The 22,271-nt window shown below is 37.4% G+C and overlaps 1 protein-coding gene across 10 annotated transcripts in view; it reads right to left on the bottom strand.

Moving 5' to 3' along the window:
- Positions 1-22,271, bottom strand: part of LOC128260361 (fasciclin-2) — a 70,708-nt gene that overhangs the window by 17,361 nt on the left and 31,076 nt on the right. For 5 of the 10 annotated variants that reach the window (XM_052993307.1, XM_052993308.1, XM_052993311.1 and 2 more), the window contains exons 3-4: positions 4,914-5,088; positions 4,725-4,769 (exon numbers count right to left, since the gene is read on the bottom strand). In XM_052993307.1, the coding sequence (XP_052849267.1) occupies positions 4,725-4,769; positions 4,914-5,088 (220 nt within the window). The remainder of the gene's footprint in view (positions 1-4,724; positions 4,770-4,913; positions 5,089-22,271) is intronic. The other 5 variants (XM_052993309.1, XM_052993310.1, XM_052993313.1 and 2 more) reach the window with 1 other exon arrangement.

Below are 22,271 nucleotides of genomic sequence, written 5' to 3'. Positions count from 1 at the left end.
CTTTAATTATGCCTTAAATTGATTTATATTTAACGAAAAAATTTAATTTAATTTTTAGATTCCTAATATATTTAGCACAACAGGCAGTTAAGCCTAAAAAACTTGACTTCCGAATTAATTACCTATGCGTGCCCAACCGATATGCTTATTAAAACTCAAATCAAACTCGATTTCCTCAATTTTTTCTCTTTTCTTTTGTATTTACAAATGGCTTGCAATTTTTCGTGACTTCTTTCAATTTTCTTCTTTTGTGTAGTTGCCAATAACCAAAAGTAAATCGCAAAAGGCAAACAAATTATTGTGGTCCCCCCGAATTTCCTCCGAATAAGTGGGAGTTATTACGTTAAACTCCTACACTTTTCGAACTGCTGGCCATTGTGCGACTCACGTACTAATTAATTAAAAAAGTTTTCATGGCGCAGAAACTAAATATGCATAGAGGCGGTTATTATTATTATGGCTTTGCGAAGCGAAAACGAAAACAACCAATACAAAGACAAAGATACACACAGAAAAACTTGATTATAATGGGTGGAAAACGAACAGTGAGGACAAAGATGAAGATGCATTTTTTCTTTTTTTTTGTGTTTTTTGCCAGAGAAAATTGCAATATTTGGAAAACCGGCAAAAGTCAATGAAAGCCTCTTCTTTTTGCGGCCGTGGATGGTGGATTTCAATTTTTGACAGTCGCTCGTCGTCTTTTTGTTTTTTCAACTTTTGTTTTACGACTGTAATTGGTTTTATACATTGCACATGTGTGCGAGTGTTTGTTTGCATTTCCTTGTTTGTGTGAGGACAGGCACAACCTGCGTTCGATTTGCGATTCGCAATTGTTGGTAAAAATGCAGAAACAAAAAAAAAACATTCCGGAAAGCGAAGAACGCTGCACGGTTTTTGTTTGCAACACACAGCTGTGGTGGAAAAAATAGTTTCAAAGATGCTTTGAAAGGAAAATTCGTATGGAAAATAGGAATTTCAATATTGGTGCGCAATTATCCGATTTCGATTTAATACAAGTACGTTGAAACAAAAATTTGGGAAATAAGGGTCTTAACTTTAATAACTTTTTGAAATTCAAATTCGAAACAAGAATTATAGAATGTGTTAGAATTTTAATGAATTAATTTTAATTAAGAAATATTAAAAACTATCGCCAAAAAAAATGCGATTATTGATGACTTTGAGTTATACAATTGATTTGACCTGCGCTTATACTGTCTGTTAACAATAGAACCAGATAAACTTTTAAAAATATCGAGTTAGGGTTGTTCGATTAATGGAAGTTCGAATGTATCAAACTCGTAAACAGTTCCTATTGATTTAACCTGAATTGTGGTAAATGGAAAACCGTCATTGCTGCGCCCAAAATTATGCTAACAAAAGTTGTTGACGCAGAAAAAAATACGACGCCTCGCAGGGAAAACCGCAGCAGTGAAGGGAAAATTGAAAATTTTTGGGAGGGGGGCGGAGTGAGAAAGCGAAGGGCTGTGAAGACATTGTGCAAAAATTTCGCTGCATATTTGCGTTGGATTTTTAATATTGCGCCCAAGCACCGTGCGCACATAGGAAAAGCCGGAAAAAAGGGAAATAGGATAGAATAGGGATGAGCAAACCGTTACGCATACGTAAAAATCAAATTTTTGTTCGTTTTTTTTTTTTTTGTTTTTTGTTGTTTGTCTCTTGGGAGTCTTGGCGCCTTGGGGATCTGGAGCCATATAGCAATTTCTACGTTTTTATTGCATTTCTTTGTCCCCTCTTTAGATGCGAATAAAGATGTCGTTGGCATTGCTGTTGTTGTTGCTATTTTCGCTCTTATTGAATACGCAATGAAAGCCGCGGAAAAGTGGGTGGGGTGTTTTCCATGCGGTTTTCTTGGGACTGTTTAGACAAGTCCTACAGTCATTTCTCTTTGTCTAGTTATTTTCTTGCAGCACAATGCTAAGTTTTGCAGTATTGATCACTTGCTATTTCTTTCATTTATCTTCATTTGCAGTCCATACAATTGACAATAGACTTTTTTGATGCATTTTGTTTTTACAAAAAAAAAAAATTAAAAATGCACTGCTTTTGCGGTTTTAAATTAGGTTTAATTCCATTAATAGTGGAAATTTTTGGTCAACCATTGGCTTTTTCAAATTGTGATCTGTGGCTCATGTTAAGTAAGACAATGGTTTTTGGCTAGATTTTTCACTGTCCCTTTGGACACCACCTCCATAGAATTATGCCTGCAATCCCTTAACCTATTTAAACCCCGGCGGGGCAACAAAAAAGATGCGCTGACCACTGGCTCACTGGCTCTCTAAAAATAAAAAAGAAACGGCGCAGAAGGGAAAAATTGGAAGGCCAAACCCCCGCAAAAAGCTGTGCCCAAAAATGCGAGCCATGCCCGGCCGCAAAACTATGCCGAACTTAATCGTTTTAATTAACTTGGCTCGAGTATAAACGGAACCATGGATCCTACCATTTTACCCCCTTTTTCAGAAGCTGGAGGGTGCAAAAAGTGGGCCAGTTTGTCGGTTGGTTTTTGGCAGCTTAATTACATTTCGCGCCTGCAAGTATGCAATGCATTGCATGCGTATTGTGGGCGCAGGTTGGGTGGCAATTGGGCGTGTCCCGTCCCTAAAAAAGTAGCAGACTGCCCACAGAAAAGAGAAGAGGAACAGGGAAACCAAACCAAACCAAACCAAACCAAACCAAACCAAACCAAACCAAACCAAACCAAACCAACACAAAACAATCAGCAGTAGGCAGAAAGGGCAAGAAACCAAAGGAAAACTAAGGGAAAATCGAGGAAAAACGAGGAAACCCAGAGTTGCCACAACGTTTGAAATGAGAAATTGCATTTACTTTTGCGTGAGCGGAATTGAAAAGCTAGGCGTTCAGCCAGGGTTGCCGCAATCATAATTAAAACTGACTTTGCCAAAGGAGGAATGATAAATCAATTGGCCTAAAGTAAAACAGGAATTGAAAAATGCTAAACGAAAACAATCAGAACAAAGACAAATTTAGAATGAGATTTATTTAAGTATTTCCCGGTTTGTTTTGGACTCAAAAGTTGTTTTCTACAACTTTTTTTTATGTGTAATTCCAGCTTTAAAAGTTTTTTAATATTCGTTTTATATAACATTATTATAGTTCTTTCCCTGGAAAGGTACCAAAAAAAAAAGATAAAGGACGATAATAAAAATTGGAAATATGCCATAAAACTGCAGAGCCCAAGCCGAAACGCAAATTTCCAGTCGCCTAAGCTTGTAGTGAAAACTGGGTTATAATTGGCACGCAATGGTCGTGCGGGAAAGCCTTTTTTGTGTGGCACCAATGGGTTTAACTGGGGGTCAGGTGTGACACGCTCTCCTGGGGGGACAAGCCAGCCTCTAATCTTGTATTTTTCCTGGATTTCCCCCTCCGGTCAGTCTACGGGCAAATTAATTAACACGATTTCGCCATTCACACGCAAACACACACACACACACAAAATGGCAGCCCGAGATTTCGATTTGAATATTTGACCTAAGAATTCCCATTCGCATTTGCCTTTTACATTCCCTTGCATTTTCCTTAATTGCAATTTCGTCCTTTTTGCTGTTGTCAAGGGAAGGATTTCAACAGATTTCGCTGAAGAAAACTTTTTGTTCTTTCCATTTTGTGTACAAAACTTTTTCAGCTTTTCATTTACCTGCTTGTCAAATATGTTTTTAATTTATCTTGCATTTTTTTGGAACGACAAGCGGAGAAATTATGTTATGCGTAAGAGCTTTGATCATTAAAAAAAAGAAATTACTTTAAGTTTACTGAAGCTGTTGATAATTGTTAAATACTTTAACATTCCTAACATAAACATAAATGTTTCTAAAGTTTAAAATCTTTAGTTTATAATTAGTTTTCTAATTAGTTCTATACATAAATTGAAGTTAGCAACATTTTTGGTGTACTAATTAGTGATAACATAATGCCCAGCAGGAATGATATTCTTTTAAATCGCTTTCAAAATTAATTTGTAAACGCGTTTTTAAGCTTTTATCACTCTTATAACTCCAAATGGAGACTCAAGATGAAGGATTGTTAGTACAACAACTATTAGGGATGTTGCATGAGGAAAATGGGTGCGTGTGTGAGTGCTTTCGTATCAGTTGTCGAATGAAAAATGTCAAATGCCAAATGCTACTCTTAGTCTAGACCCTTTGCTAAGCAGGGCCTTGGAAATATGCAGCGAGATGAGTTAACTCAACAAACAAGAACAAATCAATCAATTAATCATGCCAAAAAACAACGACATTAAAAAGGGTCTAGGAATATTGGACGGGCCGGAGGCAAAGCTACTAGACTAAAACTTCGGTTTTTCAGTCGCAGTCGAGTGTTACCAGAAACTATAACAAGTTGATTTAAAATTGCTCTGCTTAAGGCACAAAAGCTTTGGCAGGGTAATATAATATATATACGTCACTATGAATTTACAAACAAACTTGGTATATTTTGATATGGCGATTAAAGTCGACATCGATTAAAATTGATAAGAATATATAGTTCCTGATAAAACCTCTGTTTAAGTATCGTTTAACAATTTGTTACTGTCGCCGTTTGCTACTAATTGATGCAGTTGCATTTACTGATTACTGTTGCAGTTGCAGTTAAATTACTGGTTGCTGTTACTGATTTACTGTTTTTTTTTCTTGGTTGTATATTTTTTTTTACTTTTTGGGTATATAGCTGATCGCGTCACTTACAGTTTCTTTCTATTGCCCTTGGAATCATACAGTGGATTGTAATTCCTACAATACGATATACGATATAAGTGTATGCGAGTGTTGTAGTGTATGTTCATTGGTAGGTGTGTAGTAAGTGTGATTGTGTTTGTTTATAGACATCAGAAAATGCACCAATAACCGGAGGTTGGGGTAGAGGTTAAAACTTACAGCTTGGGCAGGATGGTGTTGTTGAAATTATCCTTCCATTGCAGATCGGCGACCAGGGCCGGTTCGGGAACTGTGGGACGGCAGGTGAGGATCAATGACTTGCCAACTGGTTTGCGCTGGACCTCCTGTTTTGGAAAAATCTCCAGGATGGGTGGCTGCTGCGCTTGGCTCAGTTCTGAAGAAAAATAATATAAATAAAATAGGCAATTAGTGGGGTGATACACAACGAGAAAATATAGAAATTGATTGCAAATTGTATAGTTTTTAAAACCTTTTCTTTTGTATTTTTTAGAATGGTACAAAAAAGTCATTACTCACTATACTTTATATTTATGAAACAGAAGATATTTCTATTATTTATATGCTTTATCAACATTTAGGTTAATATATATAATAAAGTTTATGTAATTTTTTTTTTTGTTTCAATAATTTATTGCTACTTGAGCAAAATGTAGAATGAGAAAGAGCAGAAAATCTTAACCAACTGATATTGCGTTTTTCTCTTTATTGAGAGCTGTGGTTATCGGTCACTGTTTTCATTTTATCTGCTCTTTTTCCGAGTGACTCATTTGCACAGGCGAGTAAATTTTAAATTAATTTTAATTGCCTTTGCCGTGGACGCCAACGAAGGGGCGGGGCTTTTGGTGGGCGAGGGGCGAGAGGCGAAGGGCGGATTTTGTGGAGGAGTGCGCCAGCTGGGGACCTTTGTAATTTTCGCCAACGCTCATTATGCACAAATATCGACGCGAGTGTGTATGTGTGAGTGTCTCAATTAAATGAAATTATTCCAGCGAAATTCCAATTCAATTGAAATTTCGTAGGAATGTAATGGAAATTAGTCAAACGCACTTGCACATTGAGTTATTTCACATAGAATTAAATATATATATATATATATATATATATATATATATTTGTGCCAATTTTCCGTGAAAAATTGAGTAGCGATGATATTTAGGAATCGGTCTTTCAACAAGACATATACTATTCGAATGTGTGTTAACAAATGTCTTTTTTAATGTCAATGAAAATAATTAAGTAATGCACAGCTTGGTACAAACGGTAGCCCATTTAATAATGACCACTGACATTTACTGAAATTTATCGTCAGCTGCTATATTTTTACATAAAACTTCATTTAACTTTGTCATAAAAGCTTATTAAAAGTATTGTTCTTTGTTCATAAAGGCTTAATGGATACATTTATGTGAAGGCTGTTAATATTTTAATATTTTAACGACAATTTGTCCGTTGATTGCGATAAACTAGAACTCATTTATTTTTGCAGAGTGGCGGCTGCAGTGTTTTTGAAAGACAAAATGAATAAATACAACAAAAAACTATTTAAAATAAAGACAAATGAAAATTAAAAACACAATGTACAATATTTCGCAATAAAGAAATTCAAATTAAAAAAAAAAATACCTACAGGATTTTTTTTGGAACGTTTTCTTTTCCACAATGCCCATCATCCCTTACTCCCACCCATTGGGAAGTGCATCTGTTTTGCCCTCAAACGGCACTCTATATCCTTTACTTATATAAGCTAGTTACCCATTTTCTGGCCCAGCTGCTCTTTTTGCTGTCTCTTTGAAACTTGCTCCATTGCGACTAAAAGTTGGCCATTGTTCATCTAGCTAATTACCGACAATTAAACGCTCATGAAACCCTTTGTTACGAGGTCGAGGAATAGGATATGGAGGATAGAGGATAGAGTAGCATGGGAAACTGGGATCCTGGCGCCAGGACGGACGCTTCTACTATGCGAATGGCAAAAAGTTTCAACGTTTTGCCTTACATTTTCATTTTCGCTCTCATTCTCATTACAATTAAAAGCCTTTCTGGCCATTTTCTTTGACATTTTATTGGACAGTCTCAGTTGACTTGGCTGGCTGGCAGAGTGGTAATTTTGGGTGGCTGGCTAAAGTCAAGGATAACAGCTTGGATCTTGGCCAAGTTCAAGTTGGGGTTAGCCCCTTAATGGCCAATGTCTGCACATTTGTTGGGCAATTTTATGTGTGTGGTCAAGATTAAAGTGCTGCAAAAACGTGGAGGGGATTGGGGGATTCCCCCACTGACAGTGGCAGCTGTGATCAGTGTGTATTCTCCCCTTTTTCCCTTTTTTTTTTTTTTTTTGTCAAGCCGCAAGTGGCGCACACAGTCGAGTGCATAAATAATTTAATGTAAACGAACCCGCTCAGGGGCGTGGGTGCATGGGTATGGTGCATGCAACAGAGTGCATTAAACTGCCCCCAGGCTTCAGCTTTTTGTATTTTTTTTTGTTTTTGCCCCAACGCCTGTGTCTCCTCCGTTTTCCATCTGCAGCTCCGGCGAAATTAAATATGAGAAATTTATGCGACGTTGCCTTTTTGCATTGCAATTAATGCAAGGCAACAAAATGGCGCCACCAACTATCCCGACAACAAAAACAAAGGAAAGCTCCTACAAAAAAAAAAATTTGAATAATAATGAAATGCTGAGGGTGGGTGAGAAAACTCCCAACAAGTTGGTATAAAACAACCAAATGCTCTTTTCTCTCTTAAAAAAAATATATAAAAATATAAGTATATTGTAAAATAATTTAAGCAATTTATTTTACTATTTTGAAAATATTCTTTTTGATTTATTTTTAAAGTGAACCAAAAAATTGTATCAATATAAAATAAAATCAATGGTCTTAAATGTATAATTTCATTATGTTAACATTAATCGGTTTGTTAATATTTGTTCACCTATATTTTTTTATTTAAAAATGGTTTTACCTGTCGAAGGATCAAAACTAATGGCTATTTTCCATTCATAATGTATTACTCTTTTAATGTTGGTTTTTATTTATGTTATTCACACAGTTCCCTTTTGCAACAAGAAATGGACAGATAGCGAATAATGGATTTATTTGTTTATTGAAAAAATGTGTGTTCATTTTGGCTTAATGAGAGTCAAAGCCTTTCAAGAGTTTAATCATCCATTTAACCTTTTAATGCATTTATTTGTTTAAGAATAAAAATAGCTATATCTGAATTATTATTTAAATATTTATTATTATTTAATATTTAAATTTCTGATATTTATATTGACTACACTTTTGGGGATCTTTGTGAAGGGCATTTCCCTTTGGGACCTTTGCTATGCTTAATTTATATTTATTTTATTTTAAATGCATGCTGCATAAATAAAGGCGCAAGCCAACACATACGGACGCACATTATCTTTCTACCTCTCTGAGCCCCCGATTTTCCCGCTTTTCCCATTTTCCTCGGGCGAATGTGTGCAGCTTTTCCGACGCCGCATAAATAAACAAGCGGTTAAGAATTATCGCGAGGCTCTCGGGAAAAAGAGAGAGCGAGATGGAATGAGATTGCCGGAAAGAGAGGTAGGTGTGGGCGTGGCAGCTGCTGGACAATGCGCCCACCTCTCGAGCAATTAATTCATTGTGCCTGGCCAGAAAATATTGTTGAAAAACAATTAAAAATTGCACATTAAAATGGGCAAATTAACAAATACATACGAATTCAACGAGAATATCATATATTTAAGGCTTTAAGTCCGAACTTTCTTTCATTCCCTTATTTTTTTTAGTTGTTTTTTGTTTTTGTTGTTTTTTTTTTATTGCTTCGGCCGCGCAAAAGTTAAAATTAATATTTGTTTGCTTGAAAGTTTTTGGCGCTTTTTCGGCCAGCAGAAAATGTTGATTTATGTAATCCCTCTTTCTCCCCGGAAAAGTTAGTTTTCGGAATTATGGCTGCAAAATAGTGTGGCATATATACCCCCATCTCGCTTGCACGCAAATATTTTCCAGGCCCCCCCAAATTCGCCCACCACCCCCTTCACCTTCTGGCCAGAAGCGTGCTCAAGTGGCGACGACCTGAACCCAAAGTCCAAAAATAGCATCTATTGGTTATCGAGAGTAGCCTAAATTTACACAAGCCACTCGAACAAAAAGCGAGATCAAAGAAAATTCGCGACGAGGTGTTTGCTAATGGCATAGTGGTAACAGGGATCTTTGGTTTAGGGGTTGGCTTATACACCGGAAAAAGTTTTTTTTGAACATCATTCTCTATCAAATAACAAATTAATATCCAACAACACAATATTGTACTGTTTTATTTTTAATGCATAAAATGATTGTTTTTGTTAAGTGGCAATTTTATAAGATATTTGATATCGTTGCGGTAACCTAAAACCACTGAATTGTGATAAGCGTGGGAGCACTGTACAGCTGCCGCTTGTTTGGGGCCATTCAAGGCCGAATTTATTTACACAATAAACATTAAAGGGCGTGACACGAAAACGCCACCCACTCACTGCTCCCTCCTTTTTGGCCGCAAACATGTTTGGCATATTTGATGGCATTTCCTTTAGGCATGCATGCGTGCCACCAAACGATTGCAGACATCCTCGACATCCCTGTGTTTTATTTGCACTCGTTATAATATTTCCACGTTATGTTTGTGCTCCTTTCTGGTTTTTTTTCTTTGCCATTCTGCTCTTACAAAGTTTTTTTTTCTTCTTTACGCCCAGACATGTTGCATACTTTTGTGCGCGCGTTGGCGACAGGAAACTGGAGCAGCCGCCTCAAGTGGTCGTCGATGATGCCGACTACCCATCCCCTATTGCACCACCCCCACCCTTAAACCACCCCGTGAACAAACGACGACCTCCCGCCCCACATGAGATCCAGCATGGGTTGGTATTTTTTTCGGCGTGTATGCCTTTTGAATTTTTAAATAGGCCACAAGAAAAGAAAGAGGGCGCGAGACAGCGGCATTGACAGTTGCGCTTCGTTTTTGATACCCATTGAAAGGTTTCTGAAGGTATATTAGCTATGCGAGGAGCATTTACATTAAAATAGACAATTTGAAATAATTTTGCATAATTATTATTTGAGATATTCAATGTTATTTCCAAAATTTAACAATTCAAAATAATAAACCTAAAAACTTATGAAAACAGCAAAGCATTTGCTGGGAACTTTATTTTTTTTAACTTTTACGATTTGAACAAATTGAAATTTGTAAGTAAAATTTGTGAATAAAATATGTTTTATGGCCTTAGTTTAAGAAATTCCATTTTAAGAACAATATTGCTGGATTCTAAGTTTTGTTAATTAAATTAATGGTTTAGAACAAATATTCTAAAAGACTTACGTTATAAAACTAACCTAAAATTATTTTGGACAATTTCTATTAACCTTAAATTATATTTCTTTTGATATTGTTTATTTGTAAATCTTTCAAGGGTTATGTTTTTGTCTTGACCCTCAACTCTGACCGACTTTGTAGCTTTGCGTCTTCTTCTGGGTTTTTGTGATTTGACTTAAAATCTTTTTTCGTGAGCACTTCAAGGCGAACCCAAGTGGGGCTTTGAAATGGGAAAGTAGTGTGTGTGCCAGTGAGAGCGGGGGGAATTTTGACGATTGTCGCCGTCTGTGTCTGCGCGGTAATTGCTGCCATTTGCACGCTTCAGACTTTTGCAAATAAATTCTAAATGCTGCAAGCGCTTAAGCCCAAACGAATGCTAAAAATGTGTGCATGCATCTATTAGCCAACAAACTTTTGTGTCTGTGTTTTTGGAGTGTGCTGTAGAGAATGTTTGCTAGCAATTTTTTGTTATTTCTCGGTACAAACGACTATAAGGTGGAGCTTACTTTCGTTGTTTTTCGGCCTTTTGAGAGATTTTAATGGTAAAAGAAGAGGTTTCAATTACTTGAATTTTATCCCTGTAAATAATTGAACCACTTCTTTGCTATGTAAATGCCAGACAATTCAGTGAGTCACTCAATTTCAAGTACTCAGCTGGCCTTCAAACCGGGATTGAATTGAATGATGTACCGATCATGATCTCCATAATCATTAGCATCATTATTTCATTTCCGAATCGCCTCTGGCTGAATAAACTATTTATTATTGTCTAAATTGGCACAAAATGTTTGCGTTCATTCGGTTTGCACTTGAAAATGTCAGCGACCCAGAAACCCAGAAACCAAATTTCCCAGCCACAATTGCCAGCCAATGTTTAAACAAATGAGGTCATTATGAGTGGCTCGACAGAGGGGCGAATGGAGAATAATGGCAGCAGCGAAGTGGCGACAAAGTAGTTAAAGTTTTTATCTCCCCTGGAAAAACTATAAAATGGCAAATGAAAAGTTGATGAGCATTGAACAAGGCAAGTGCAACTGCAACTGCAACATCCATTGCAATTGCCCCTGCAACTGGCAGTAGTTGAGCAACTGCAGTGGCAAACTGCTAAGTGAGTACTTGGCAGAATGGCTGCACACGCTCCTTCGAGAAAGAAAGAATAAAGGGATAATATCATCCCGAAGAAGGGCGGTGACATCCAGCGGCAGTCACGTTCTTCGAGTTTCAAAGATGCAACTGATTTCGGGGTTAATCAGTAATTAAATGGATTTATGGCTGGCTAGGACAATAGTTTTTGTTTCACAACAAACCGAAAGCGGAAAAATACCATTAAAAGTGGTAATTAATTGGGCATTTATAGCACAGAAAAAGTTACAAAAAAGAGTAAAAGGAATTTTGTATGTATTCAATAAAAAAATGCTTAAAAAATAAGAAAATGTTTATACATTTAAATTATACTTAGTGAAATTCATTTTTAATACATGATATTATAATTATATTCAGTGAAATACGTTTCTTTAAATTTTAAAATTGTTTTACAACTTTTGGGAGCGATGTCTTCTTCAATTCCAACAAACAAGAACTAAAATTGATAAAATTACAAAAAGTTGTTGAGAACAAGCCATGTATGAAAGCCTAAAAATCTTTTAAAATTCTCAAAATGCTCAAACTCTTCAAGGAGTACCGAAAATGCGACAATTCGAGTATAATACTCACACAAATCGCCGATAAGACTTCTCGATGGCACCAATCCCCGTAAGCGAACCATTATAAGTAGCAGATCAAACTAGTTGGCTTGCCCAATAGAAAGTTTTTCAATCACTGCGAAGAATAAATCAGGTACCAGGCCCACAAGCACGAGAAACAAAATATGAGTGCGCGCAGGGAGAATTCTCTGCGGTGGACAAACGTTTTATATTAAAAAGAACTTTCCAGTGAAAACAGAAAAACGTCGACAACAAAATGCATTGCGGGAAAATGCTTGGGATATTAAGCGCTTGAAACTGAAAGTTGAGTCGCAAAAAAAAAAAAAAAAAAAAAAACGCGAAAAAAAACATCAAAAATTGCATATAGAAGTTGAGCTTATTATGCGAGTAAAACTTTTGGCCGTCTCCGTCATCGCCGCTTGCTTTTAACTTACTTTGCGTATTAAGTAAACTTGGCTGATAAAGTTCCGACCAGGATGAAAAATAAAAAAAAAGTAAAAAAAAAGAGCCCAGAAAAAAAGAAACGAACGGCACCATTCGCAATGTGTGTGACCTCAGCTCCTTTTCATCAAGTCACCTCAGTTGCACAGTAGAAAAAAAAACTTTTAGGAAGTTTTGGAATGCAAAAAAAAAAAAAACTATATGTACGAAAAAGTCTATCAGTTTATTCAAATCAAAAATACCCAAAGAATTATGATTTTTTGAAGTTGATTTAATTTGTTTTCTTTCGGTTGCTTCGCTATTCAAACCAATTAGCTGCTTAAATATAATTTGAGTGTGACCAAGCTGCTATTGTCGTTAGTACTGTGTGACCATTTTACCTACAGAATAATAAACCAGGGCTACCAGATCATGTTAAAGAGGAACATGTTTTGCCATTTCTTTGAAAAAACTCCTCCCAGCTATATCCTCTTTTTATTTTGTACTTTATCGCTCCTTCTTCTCCTGTGGCGTTTTATTTTGCTTTTAAGTGCTTGAATATGTCTTGTTAAGTAAGCAGTTAGTTTTTTGGGCGCATGTTGTCCCTGTTCCTGTCCTCGTGCCAGCCATCCCAAAACCCCAAGCCCCTGTCTTGATATCCCTGGCATAAAATGTTTCGCAAAGTGTTTCCACTTCCCCCTCAAGGCCTACGAATATTCCTGGCTAGCAAGTTTCATCTCCAGCATCGCCTGCAAGCTAAAAGTTACAGCGTTCACTCTCAATTTTTTTTTGCTCCTCGCTTTCTCCAGCAATTCTTTTTTTGTTTTTAGTATTTTTTTTTTGTTTAACCAAAAGTTTTGTTGCCTCTTATTTATTTTTCTTTTCTTGGTTGGCCCTTTTCTGGTTGTGCTGTTCTTTTTTTTTAGTTTTCATTTGCGGCGCTAGAAACTTTAAACAAACCCGAAAAGTCAGCTCGGTTAGGGGCAAAAACTGGGGAGGGTAGTTAAGAAAGGCAAGTGGGCAAAGTAACGAGAGATGAGTCGGCATTCCCTGACATAAGTAAGCCTAAGAGTTTTCCCCCCGGAATCTTTGGGATTAGAGATGGCAATGCAGGCTGACTTTCGATAAGTTCGAAACGGTAAAAGCAAGTGGTTAGCCGGTTTCATGTTGGCAGGGATTTGGGAAAGGATTTAAAAGCAACTTCAGAGATCAAGAAGTAATCTCCGTCAGCCCACATCGAAACTAATTGATGGGTTTTTTTTTACTTACAAAATATTTAAGCAAATATATAAATAATAATTTTATAGTTTAATATAACTTTCATAATGGGTTTCTTTGTCAGTGTCTTTGGCAAATAAAGTCCAATATGAAAAGATTCCGGCAATCGTTGGTCCTTGACCAAGTGTTCTTCTTGGTTTTTCTCGCGCTCACTTTATTATTTTTCCACTATTTTTGCTGCCATTTCCCATTGATTCTTGCGCTACTGCCTTTTCTTTGTGGCGCCTGAACAAAAGTTCAATTGCATAAATTAACCAAAAGCAGACACATATATACTATACATATTTCACATTCCACGTTCCGATGCCATGGCCACACAGCATTTGCCTCTTCTCCATTATTGATGCATTCAATGACAATTCGTAGGATCTATGGGGCGATGGGATGGATGGATGGATGGTCGGGTGGTCGAAAAAGGGTTGAGGCTGAGGGGTTTGCACGCCCGCCAGTGAACTCATTAAAATGCCATTTAATTAATCATCGCAGCGACGACGGCAGCGAAGCCAACCAAATGCTATAATTCAACGCTCTCCTCTAATTGTTATTGGGGTTCCGAAAGAGGGGTTTTTGAGGGGTGTTCCGGGGGTCGGTTCCGAGGGGTATATATGGCTGGCTGGTTCCGTGGTGGATTGATTCATTCTTTGGTTCTCGCTTGTCCGCTCATTAAACATTGCCCATTGCAGCATCATCAGCATTATTATCATCAACGCTGCATATCATCGTCCCCATCATCGTCATTTATATACCACCCATTATCATCATTGTCATCAACAGTTACTCAGCTTTTCGATCCTTAGAGATGTTTTCACTGAATCGTCATTTTTTTTAAACCCATAAACTGTCGTCTCCAAGTGGCCCTGTCGCTTTATTAATCTAGGTCCCTACCCGTTACTTAGTTTGCAATCTTTCCTAGAATCTTAAACCGTACCATTCCTTTCTATATAATTCCCCGACTTCGGGGCGCGGAAGTGGAATATTCCAATTAGCTGAACAACTTTCCACTCAATTGACTCCTGTCAAAGAGCACTTGAAAAAATTGTGCAGGTACATAAAAAAGGTTTTTGTTTTATTAATTGGTTATAAACAAATCCAAATATGTATTTGTAATTTACTATTAGTTATTAGCAATATTTTAAAAAGAAGACTGCTAAAAACATATATGATACATTTGATTTTTCATTATTTTATATAAAATTTGTCCCCAGATAGAACAATCACTAAAATTTATAGATGATTTAAACTTAACTTTCTATTTGATTTATGATCTAAGCTGTTAGACACTATTTTCAGTGTACACTGTAGGCTTAGCTCAAAGGCAGTAAACACTTTGCACTGGCCAGTTGAAGCGTCCGAGAGATGAAGCGAGCCATCAATCAGGTTATCAATCAAATCCGTTGGCTGGCCCCTTTATCCCCGACTCCGAATGATGATCGATTTGTGCTAGACGATTTTTGTTGGGCTGTGCTACCTGCCCGTCTGCCCCGCCCCCTTTTTGAGGACAGCTGGCGAGTGTTTTCCGTTCAGCCCCCTGTTTTTCCCGTGACTTTCCCGGGGGAGTGGCTCTCCGGCTTTCGGACCTCTAGCTGCAAATTATGCAGCCCGGCGGGGCCATCGATCAAAAATCCGTATGCAGGAGCAGCTGGGCCGGATTCCTATCTGCGGCTCATATTTTTTGCAGTCATCAATTTGGTCTTTGATTTGCCTCGCTTTTCGCTTTTCGGTTTTCGTTTTTGCTCCTTTTCATTTTCGTTTTCGTTTTCCTTTTTGTATTTTGTTTGGGCCGGTTTTAATTCTTGGCTGCAACGTTTGCATTTGGGATTGTAGGCCTCGAAAAAAGGGGCCGTTGCTGTATGCTCAATTGAGCCACTATGATGGATGTGTGGTGGTTGTGGATTTTGATATTCCAATATGTATATATTGCAAAGGGGCCATAAGTCGGCTAAATATGACAGATGAGCCATCGTGCCCTCCTGATTTCAATTCTCGCTCCCGTGTGTCAATTTGCGTTGAATCGGAAATTGAAATTGACTTAAAACATGGCGAAAAGGTTAGCTTAGAGTCTATATTGTGGGATTGTAAAGTGATAATAAGTCGCACTCAATTGACATATTTGATGCAATGAATCGATGTTATTTGGTCAGTATAAAACAATGTTCGTACAGATTTCCAGTTTTAAAATATTAAATAATATATTAAATATCTTCAAAATGCCCTCTTTCTTATTTTCTTATCTAATTTTTAACATATTTTATCACTTAATACAATATTGAAAAAATAAGTAATTTCTTTAGATTTCTAGAATCTCTAAGCCACTCACAAAAATTATTTTATATCCCATCAAATAAAAATAAGTGCAATTTTGTTGTCTTATTTTAATGGTCGTCCTAAAATGTAATGTTCGTTTTAAATTGATTTAAAATTTTGTATATCGGATAAACTATAAATGCACTTTTATTCACGACTTGTATCTTTGCCAATAAATTTATTCCTACAAAATAGTACCATAAATGCTTTCAATTCCCGCTGAATTCAAATTCGGATTAATGAAAGCGATTCGTTTGATTGATTTAACCGAGGTATTCCCGTGGCCCCCATTTTATTTGCTTATCAACTCGCTGGATAGTCAATAAAAACGAAAAACGAAATCGTCGACTATCAACAGCCAAATGGCCAGAACAATGAGCGGGGACATTGTGAGGCATTAACATTAATGTCTTTTCATTTGCATTGACAAAGTTGCAGCTGGAAGAGATGGGATGCTGAATGGGGTTAAGTGTTTCAATACAGAAACAAAAATGAAATAAAAAGAGGGAAAAAGAGTGTAATAAAAGCGTTTTTCTTACTGCCTCTGGTCTATTCTCAATTGCTAGGAATATATTGTGTACATATAGAGCGTATATATTCTCGGTCTATGACTTTCCCTGCCCCTTTCCCCAACGAACTAAATTAACACCATCACACAAACTAATTGACTTCAATTAAAACAAATAATGCCAGTGCAGACTGCAATAGTTGAATGCTCAACGTTCAATGCTAGATGTTGAATGGAATCCGAACCGAAACGAGTAAATATTTCTGCTATATTAACGCATACCCTGTATTCAATCGCATTTGGAGGTATATGTGCCTATCATATAATCTCGATTGTTTAATAATTATTTTAAAACACATACAATATGAAATAATGTGAATTTGTTGCTTAGATAGCGCACATAAAACATTAAGTAACGCATTTATTTAAATTAAATTAAAAGGTGAAAAAGGTACTAAGTTCATAACGTAATAAGTAAAGAAATAAAGAGTTTATCGTTTTTAGAAAATAACATTTACTTAAAATTTGTTCGCAGTATTTTTTACCCTAAACCAATTCCAAACTCCCGATACCCGATGCCCAGCTCTGTTTACTTTTTGTTTCGAACTCATAAAAATGTAAACATGTAAACAAAAACGTTTAAAAACCCCACCAGCCCCATTTACCCCCTTTTATCGTTTAATGAACAATAGAACGCAGAAATATAGATGGTTGGAGATATGGAAACTACAAACAATTGATACTGCATTCGTTCATTCGAAATTCATTTAATTTGGTGGCAAATAAAAAATACGACTTTATATATATAGATAAGTGAATGCAAAATCCAGGCCACAAATCATGTAGAATGTGAACAATATGTTGCTCCCGTCCGGATCTAAGGGAGATAACTACACAGAAAGGTTGTGGAAATCGAGTTAAATTCAATTGTCCATTATAATTAACAATTTCATGTGGTTTTCTTGTGCCTACTCGTTTTGTTTTGTGGGTGGCAGAAAATGCGGAAATTGGAAAGTTAATAAAAGTTGAACATTTAATTTGGAATCCTATCGGGATGGAAAATTAGTGGAACTGGGTAATTACATTTGTAAATTTCAGTTGACAAATTTATGTCCATCGAAACTAACATCAAATCGATTGATTGCCATTTTGTTAGGAAATAGTTCGTTTAATTGAATCGCAAATTGAAATTGATTGAGTAATGGAAGACACGATGACGAACATTGCAGGGAAAGTAAAACGTTTAGAAATGTTGGATAGTTAGAAATAGTTGAGACAACAATTGTTAAATTGATTGACTGAGTAAGAGTTTATGTAAAGGTTAAACGTTTTTGTAAATTCAGGTTAAAGTATAGAAAAATTCCGGAATTTCTAAAAATTTAAGAATATTTTCTTTTCAAAGCACGTAAGTTTTAAATGTATATTTGTTTACTATCCAAAAAGGGTGACCCCGATTTGCAGGACCCCAACAACGGTTGCGGTTTGCTTTGCTTTTTCTGTGGGCCTTGTGGGCGAATTAAATATTTAATTAAATTTTGCCAAAAAGCCGCAGCAACCGTCTTAGAAAGTATACAAATGAAATGCCTTTTGCGGCTGCCATTGAAATGAGACTTGGAGACCCCGAAACTGTGAGACTCTCAGAGTCTGATACTCCGACATGGAGACCCCGACATTCGACCCCGAACTCTCGAGAAGAAGCACTTGAAAATGCCACTGACAACCAAAGGAAATTTATAGCAAAAATTTATGTACTCATTGTTGCTGCTGTAGATGTTGCCGCTGTGGCCGTTGCAGTTGCTGCTGTGTTGCGTCTGATGTTGCTGCCGTTTTGCGGGTTGTGTGGGAACGACAGCCGCCTCATTTCCAGGGGCAACAGGCGGGTTAAAAGGGGACCATACAGCCAGCCAGCCAGCCAGCCCGCCATCCAGCGTCTACGCAAAATATTTGCATGCTGTTTATACTTTTATTGCAAATATCTCTCATTCGCCAGCCCTTGCTCTCCCTTTTCGCCTGACAGCAGCCCCCAAACAGACATGTGTCAAAGTTTGGGGCACTAGCTGCTGCCCGAGGGCCATTATTACACTGAGAATAATTTGAAGTCATATGGGAGTCAAGATAGTAGCCAGAAGAAATTAATAAAGTTAATACAAAATATGTATTTAAGAAATTCTTAAATATGTTATTCATAATAAAAATTAAAACAGTATAGTAATTAATGTGAGAGTGTCATATTAAGAAAATTTAATCATATTTATATATGTTTTCAATTTATTTTTGAGAAAGTTATTTTCAGACTTGTTTCATAATTTAATATTGTTCTTCAGACTTGATCCATAATTTATAGTTATATTATTCACTTTAGAGTATCTACACAATTACCTAGCTTCTTCTTTTTCTTCTTTTTATTTATTATTTATTTTATACTAGTTAAATTCGTTTATATTTTATTTTTGTAAACCCTTTTGTCCCCGGTGCATTTATATATATTTCCATGTTTTTAAACGCTGCCCCGCTTCGAGGCTCATAAATCACTTGGCAAAATGTGCTGCGTCTGTTCTGGGATTCGGATACGGTTTCGCAGACTGGGTTTTGGGTCTCCACATCAGTTCCATCTGTAAAATAGCTCCACCACCAACAACCGATCCTTGGCAGCTAATTCCGAAAAGAAGGAGGAGACCCTCGGTTATGCCTCATTTAAATGCGGCAACTCTGACACTTTTTCTTTTTCCCCTCTTCCAAAAACAAAAGCAAAAAAAAAGAGAAAAACTTTAATTGTAATAAATTTTCCACATACTTGCTTGCGATGGTCTGAATTTTTACCTCCCCAGCGTAATGAAATGCTAAACAGACAACAGATAACAGACACTTGTTGCCGCCCCCTCTTTAGCTTTTTGGCCACGCCCATGGGCGCGCCACACATGGCAGGAGAAAAAGGGAAATATACGAAATAAAGCCAGGACAAGAGAGACAGTTTTATGACACATTTTGGGCTGTCTGAATGTATAGTCAAGTGCGGAATGAACAATTGGGCTTCAACTTGATGGAAGGCAGTCATAATTGAAGTCAAGTTGCTAAGCAATTGCTTTGAGTTTTTCATGGGAAATGGATTATGGGAAAATGTTAAAATGTTTTACATTTTCATCGGCTTAACTGCTTTTAATTGAAATGTAGAGAACAATATTTAAAAGCAAATTTAATATAAAATAGTTATTTAAAGTTGGCAAATTTATTTTTACTCATTGTGTTTTGCTAAAAGACAATTACCTCCTTTAAGTGTTTAATTAAAATCATTGGGACGTGACTTAAAATGATTTAAACCGATTTTGTAACGGGAAGCGATTGGACCACAACCGTTGGTTAATTTTCCTAATCGGCTTATGGTCTGGCTTAATTAATTATTTTGCTGCCATTCATGAGCACAATAGGCCCGCTCCATTCAGGCCATCTATTGATTGTATTTATCGCAAGGCAGCATCAGGTTAAATGCTGCTGAAAATGGATAGTTTCGATTCCTCGATGGTAGAGGTATGTAGGATCTATTCAGTACTTCAGTACTTTAGTACTCAAGTACCCTAGTATTCCCAGTTTTCAGTTTCAGCCCATGTTCTCGAGCGAGTTGCCTTTCAATTGGGCGATTGAATTGCTTAGATAGCTGGCATTTGAGCCATTGAAGGAGCCATAAGCAGCACATTATGCCGCACCTCTTTATCGTCGTGGCAAAATCTCGCAGCTCGCATCTCGCACTCCCTTTGGAGTCCATTAATTGGGCCACACACAGCGGGAAAGCGGAAAGGCGGAAAAGCAAGAAAATGTCTCATACAAAAGCTTCCATCTGAATGCAGACGTTGCATTGCTTAATGGCATAAGCGCAGCAACCGAAGTGCTACTTAAGACGCCTCTGGATTCCATTTCTGCCCCTCAACCGTAAGCTCGTCTAGATGCATAGATAACTCCTTGGATAGCTAGCTTCTCCTGCCAAACCGGGCATTGAGTGAAAAGGATTTGCCATCGTGAACCGACAGCTTCAGTCCCCCTCCTTCTCCTAACTCCTTCTCTTTCTCCTCTGCTCCGAATTCTCATTCTGACTTCTTCGACGTGCCGGCGTCAATTGAGGAAACAAAGTGGGAGATACCCGAGGAAGTCTCCTGTCTTGACATCCTCCCCATCCGATGAGCAGGACCCCGAACCACGTGTGTGTTCTCCGGCATCCTGTCCTGTGCACAGCGAGAAAAACAATGCACAAAACTAAAAATTCACAAAGCTATGCGTAAGATACGGTTTAATACTACTTCGACGAAAAAAAAAAAAAAAAAAAAAAAATCACACACCTTGTCGTATAGATAGAAATCGCCACAACCTATCAATATAATAAAAAATATATAAAAAAAATATATAAAAAAAAATAATAAAATAAAAACTGTTTAAAATGTTCATACATTTTTTTGCTCTGTGCACTGGAACTGCTTATCCTGGTCATGCATCGCTACTCTTGTGTTTTTTTGTCCTGCTCGCTTCTTTTCAATCTTTTCTTTCAGCTCACTGCTTGTATTTCATCAACAGTGCCTGCATAATTTCGCACTGCATTCATTCTGGGTGTTTCCTCTCCTCGGTTTTTCCTCCCCTTTCGATAGGGATGCAGGATGTGTGATGTGGAGTGTGAAGTGCCCCATGCAGCGTGTGGCGCTATTAACACTTTTGTCATTATCGGGCAATGGGCTGCAGAAGCAGTTGCTGCATTCAGGATCTACAGTTTCATAGCTGGAGTGGGCGAAACAACACCATTCACTTTCCGCTTAAACGTTACGTTGCGTTAGGTTACGTTACGGTTAATGTAACACTCAGGTGAGAGGAGGTGCGGCAAACGGAAGTCTCAACTTCCGTTTGTCGTTTTTCGCTCCTCCTCCACGGTAAAGATGATGATGATGATGATGAAGCCATTCGATATAAATGCTGCTGGCCAGGCCATCCGTTCAGGATCCGGGGGATTCCCGAACATCCCCATCTCCATCCCCAGCCCATTTGGCATTCATGTGCTCCTCTGGACGTGGCATGCGTATTCAAGTGTAAGCGAGTTGAAGTGTCATTCGGAATTTGGAGCACGGTTTTCCAAAGGACTGGATGGGATGATATCACAGGGGGGGATAGGTCCTCTGATTAGGGTTGCTGCACTGCCTCACAATGGCCATGGAATGTGACATGACGTGTATAAGTGCTGCCATCCCAACGGAAGTAGCGCGCACAGATACTTTTCAAAGGGAGTGCAAGATACCAATGGAAAATTTAGGTTACTTTACAAGAGCCAGAGGAAAATGAGTTGACTGTTATAACAAACAAAATAAAAAAAAAACGCTGATGCTGACAGGAATATGATTATTTGAGGAGCAAATAAATAGTAATTTGTGGAATTTAATTAGGTGTGAACGGATTGATCATCTTTAAATAAAACTATCGTTTATCGAAATAATCGCCGTTCTTTTCATTTGACTTTTACACCTTCGAAAAATAATCAAATTTAAAATTGAATTTTTTAAGTTCTCGATTTTGAAATTCCATTTGTTTGAAGTGCCTCGATTTACATATTAAAGTATAAGATAATGTGTATGTTAATAGAACTGAACAATTCTCACTTATCGCTGGCGTATAATCAAATCAGGCCAAACAAAAGACGGCATTCGGACTTAAGAAAAACAAAATGCATTCGAATTTGCATCTGTTTGCCAACCGCCGGCGATATGCAGATGCATATCGATATCCGATATACATACAAATGACCACACTTCCGCGTACGCCGAGAAAATGAGTGAGAGTGAGCCAAATGAATTATTTATCGATTGTCAGTGGTCCGGGGTCCACCACACTCATCCGTTCCCTCTTAGTTTCGTATGTAATCGGATTCTGTGCCCGGCCATCGGACTTAAGACCCCCAAAAGCGGAAAGAGAACCAGAATCGTTCACGCACAATCGATAATTCATATGCATGGCGTCTGCTCTTTGCATCCATTGG

The sequence above is a fragment of the Drosophila gunungcola genome, assembly GCF_025200985.1.
Source record: "Drosophila gunungcola strain Sukarami chromosome X unlocalized genomic scaffold, Dgunungcola_SK_2 000021F, whole genome shotgun sequence".
NCBI lineage: Eukaryota > Metazoa > Arthropoda > Insecta > Diptera > Drosophilidae > Drosophila > Drosophila gunungcola.
Note: the sequence above shows the minus strand (reverse complement) of the source record. Positions and strands in the feature narration are given on the sequence as shown.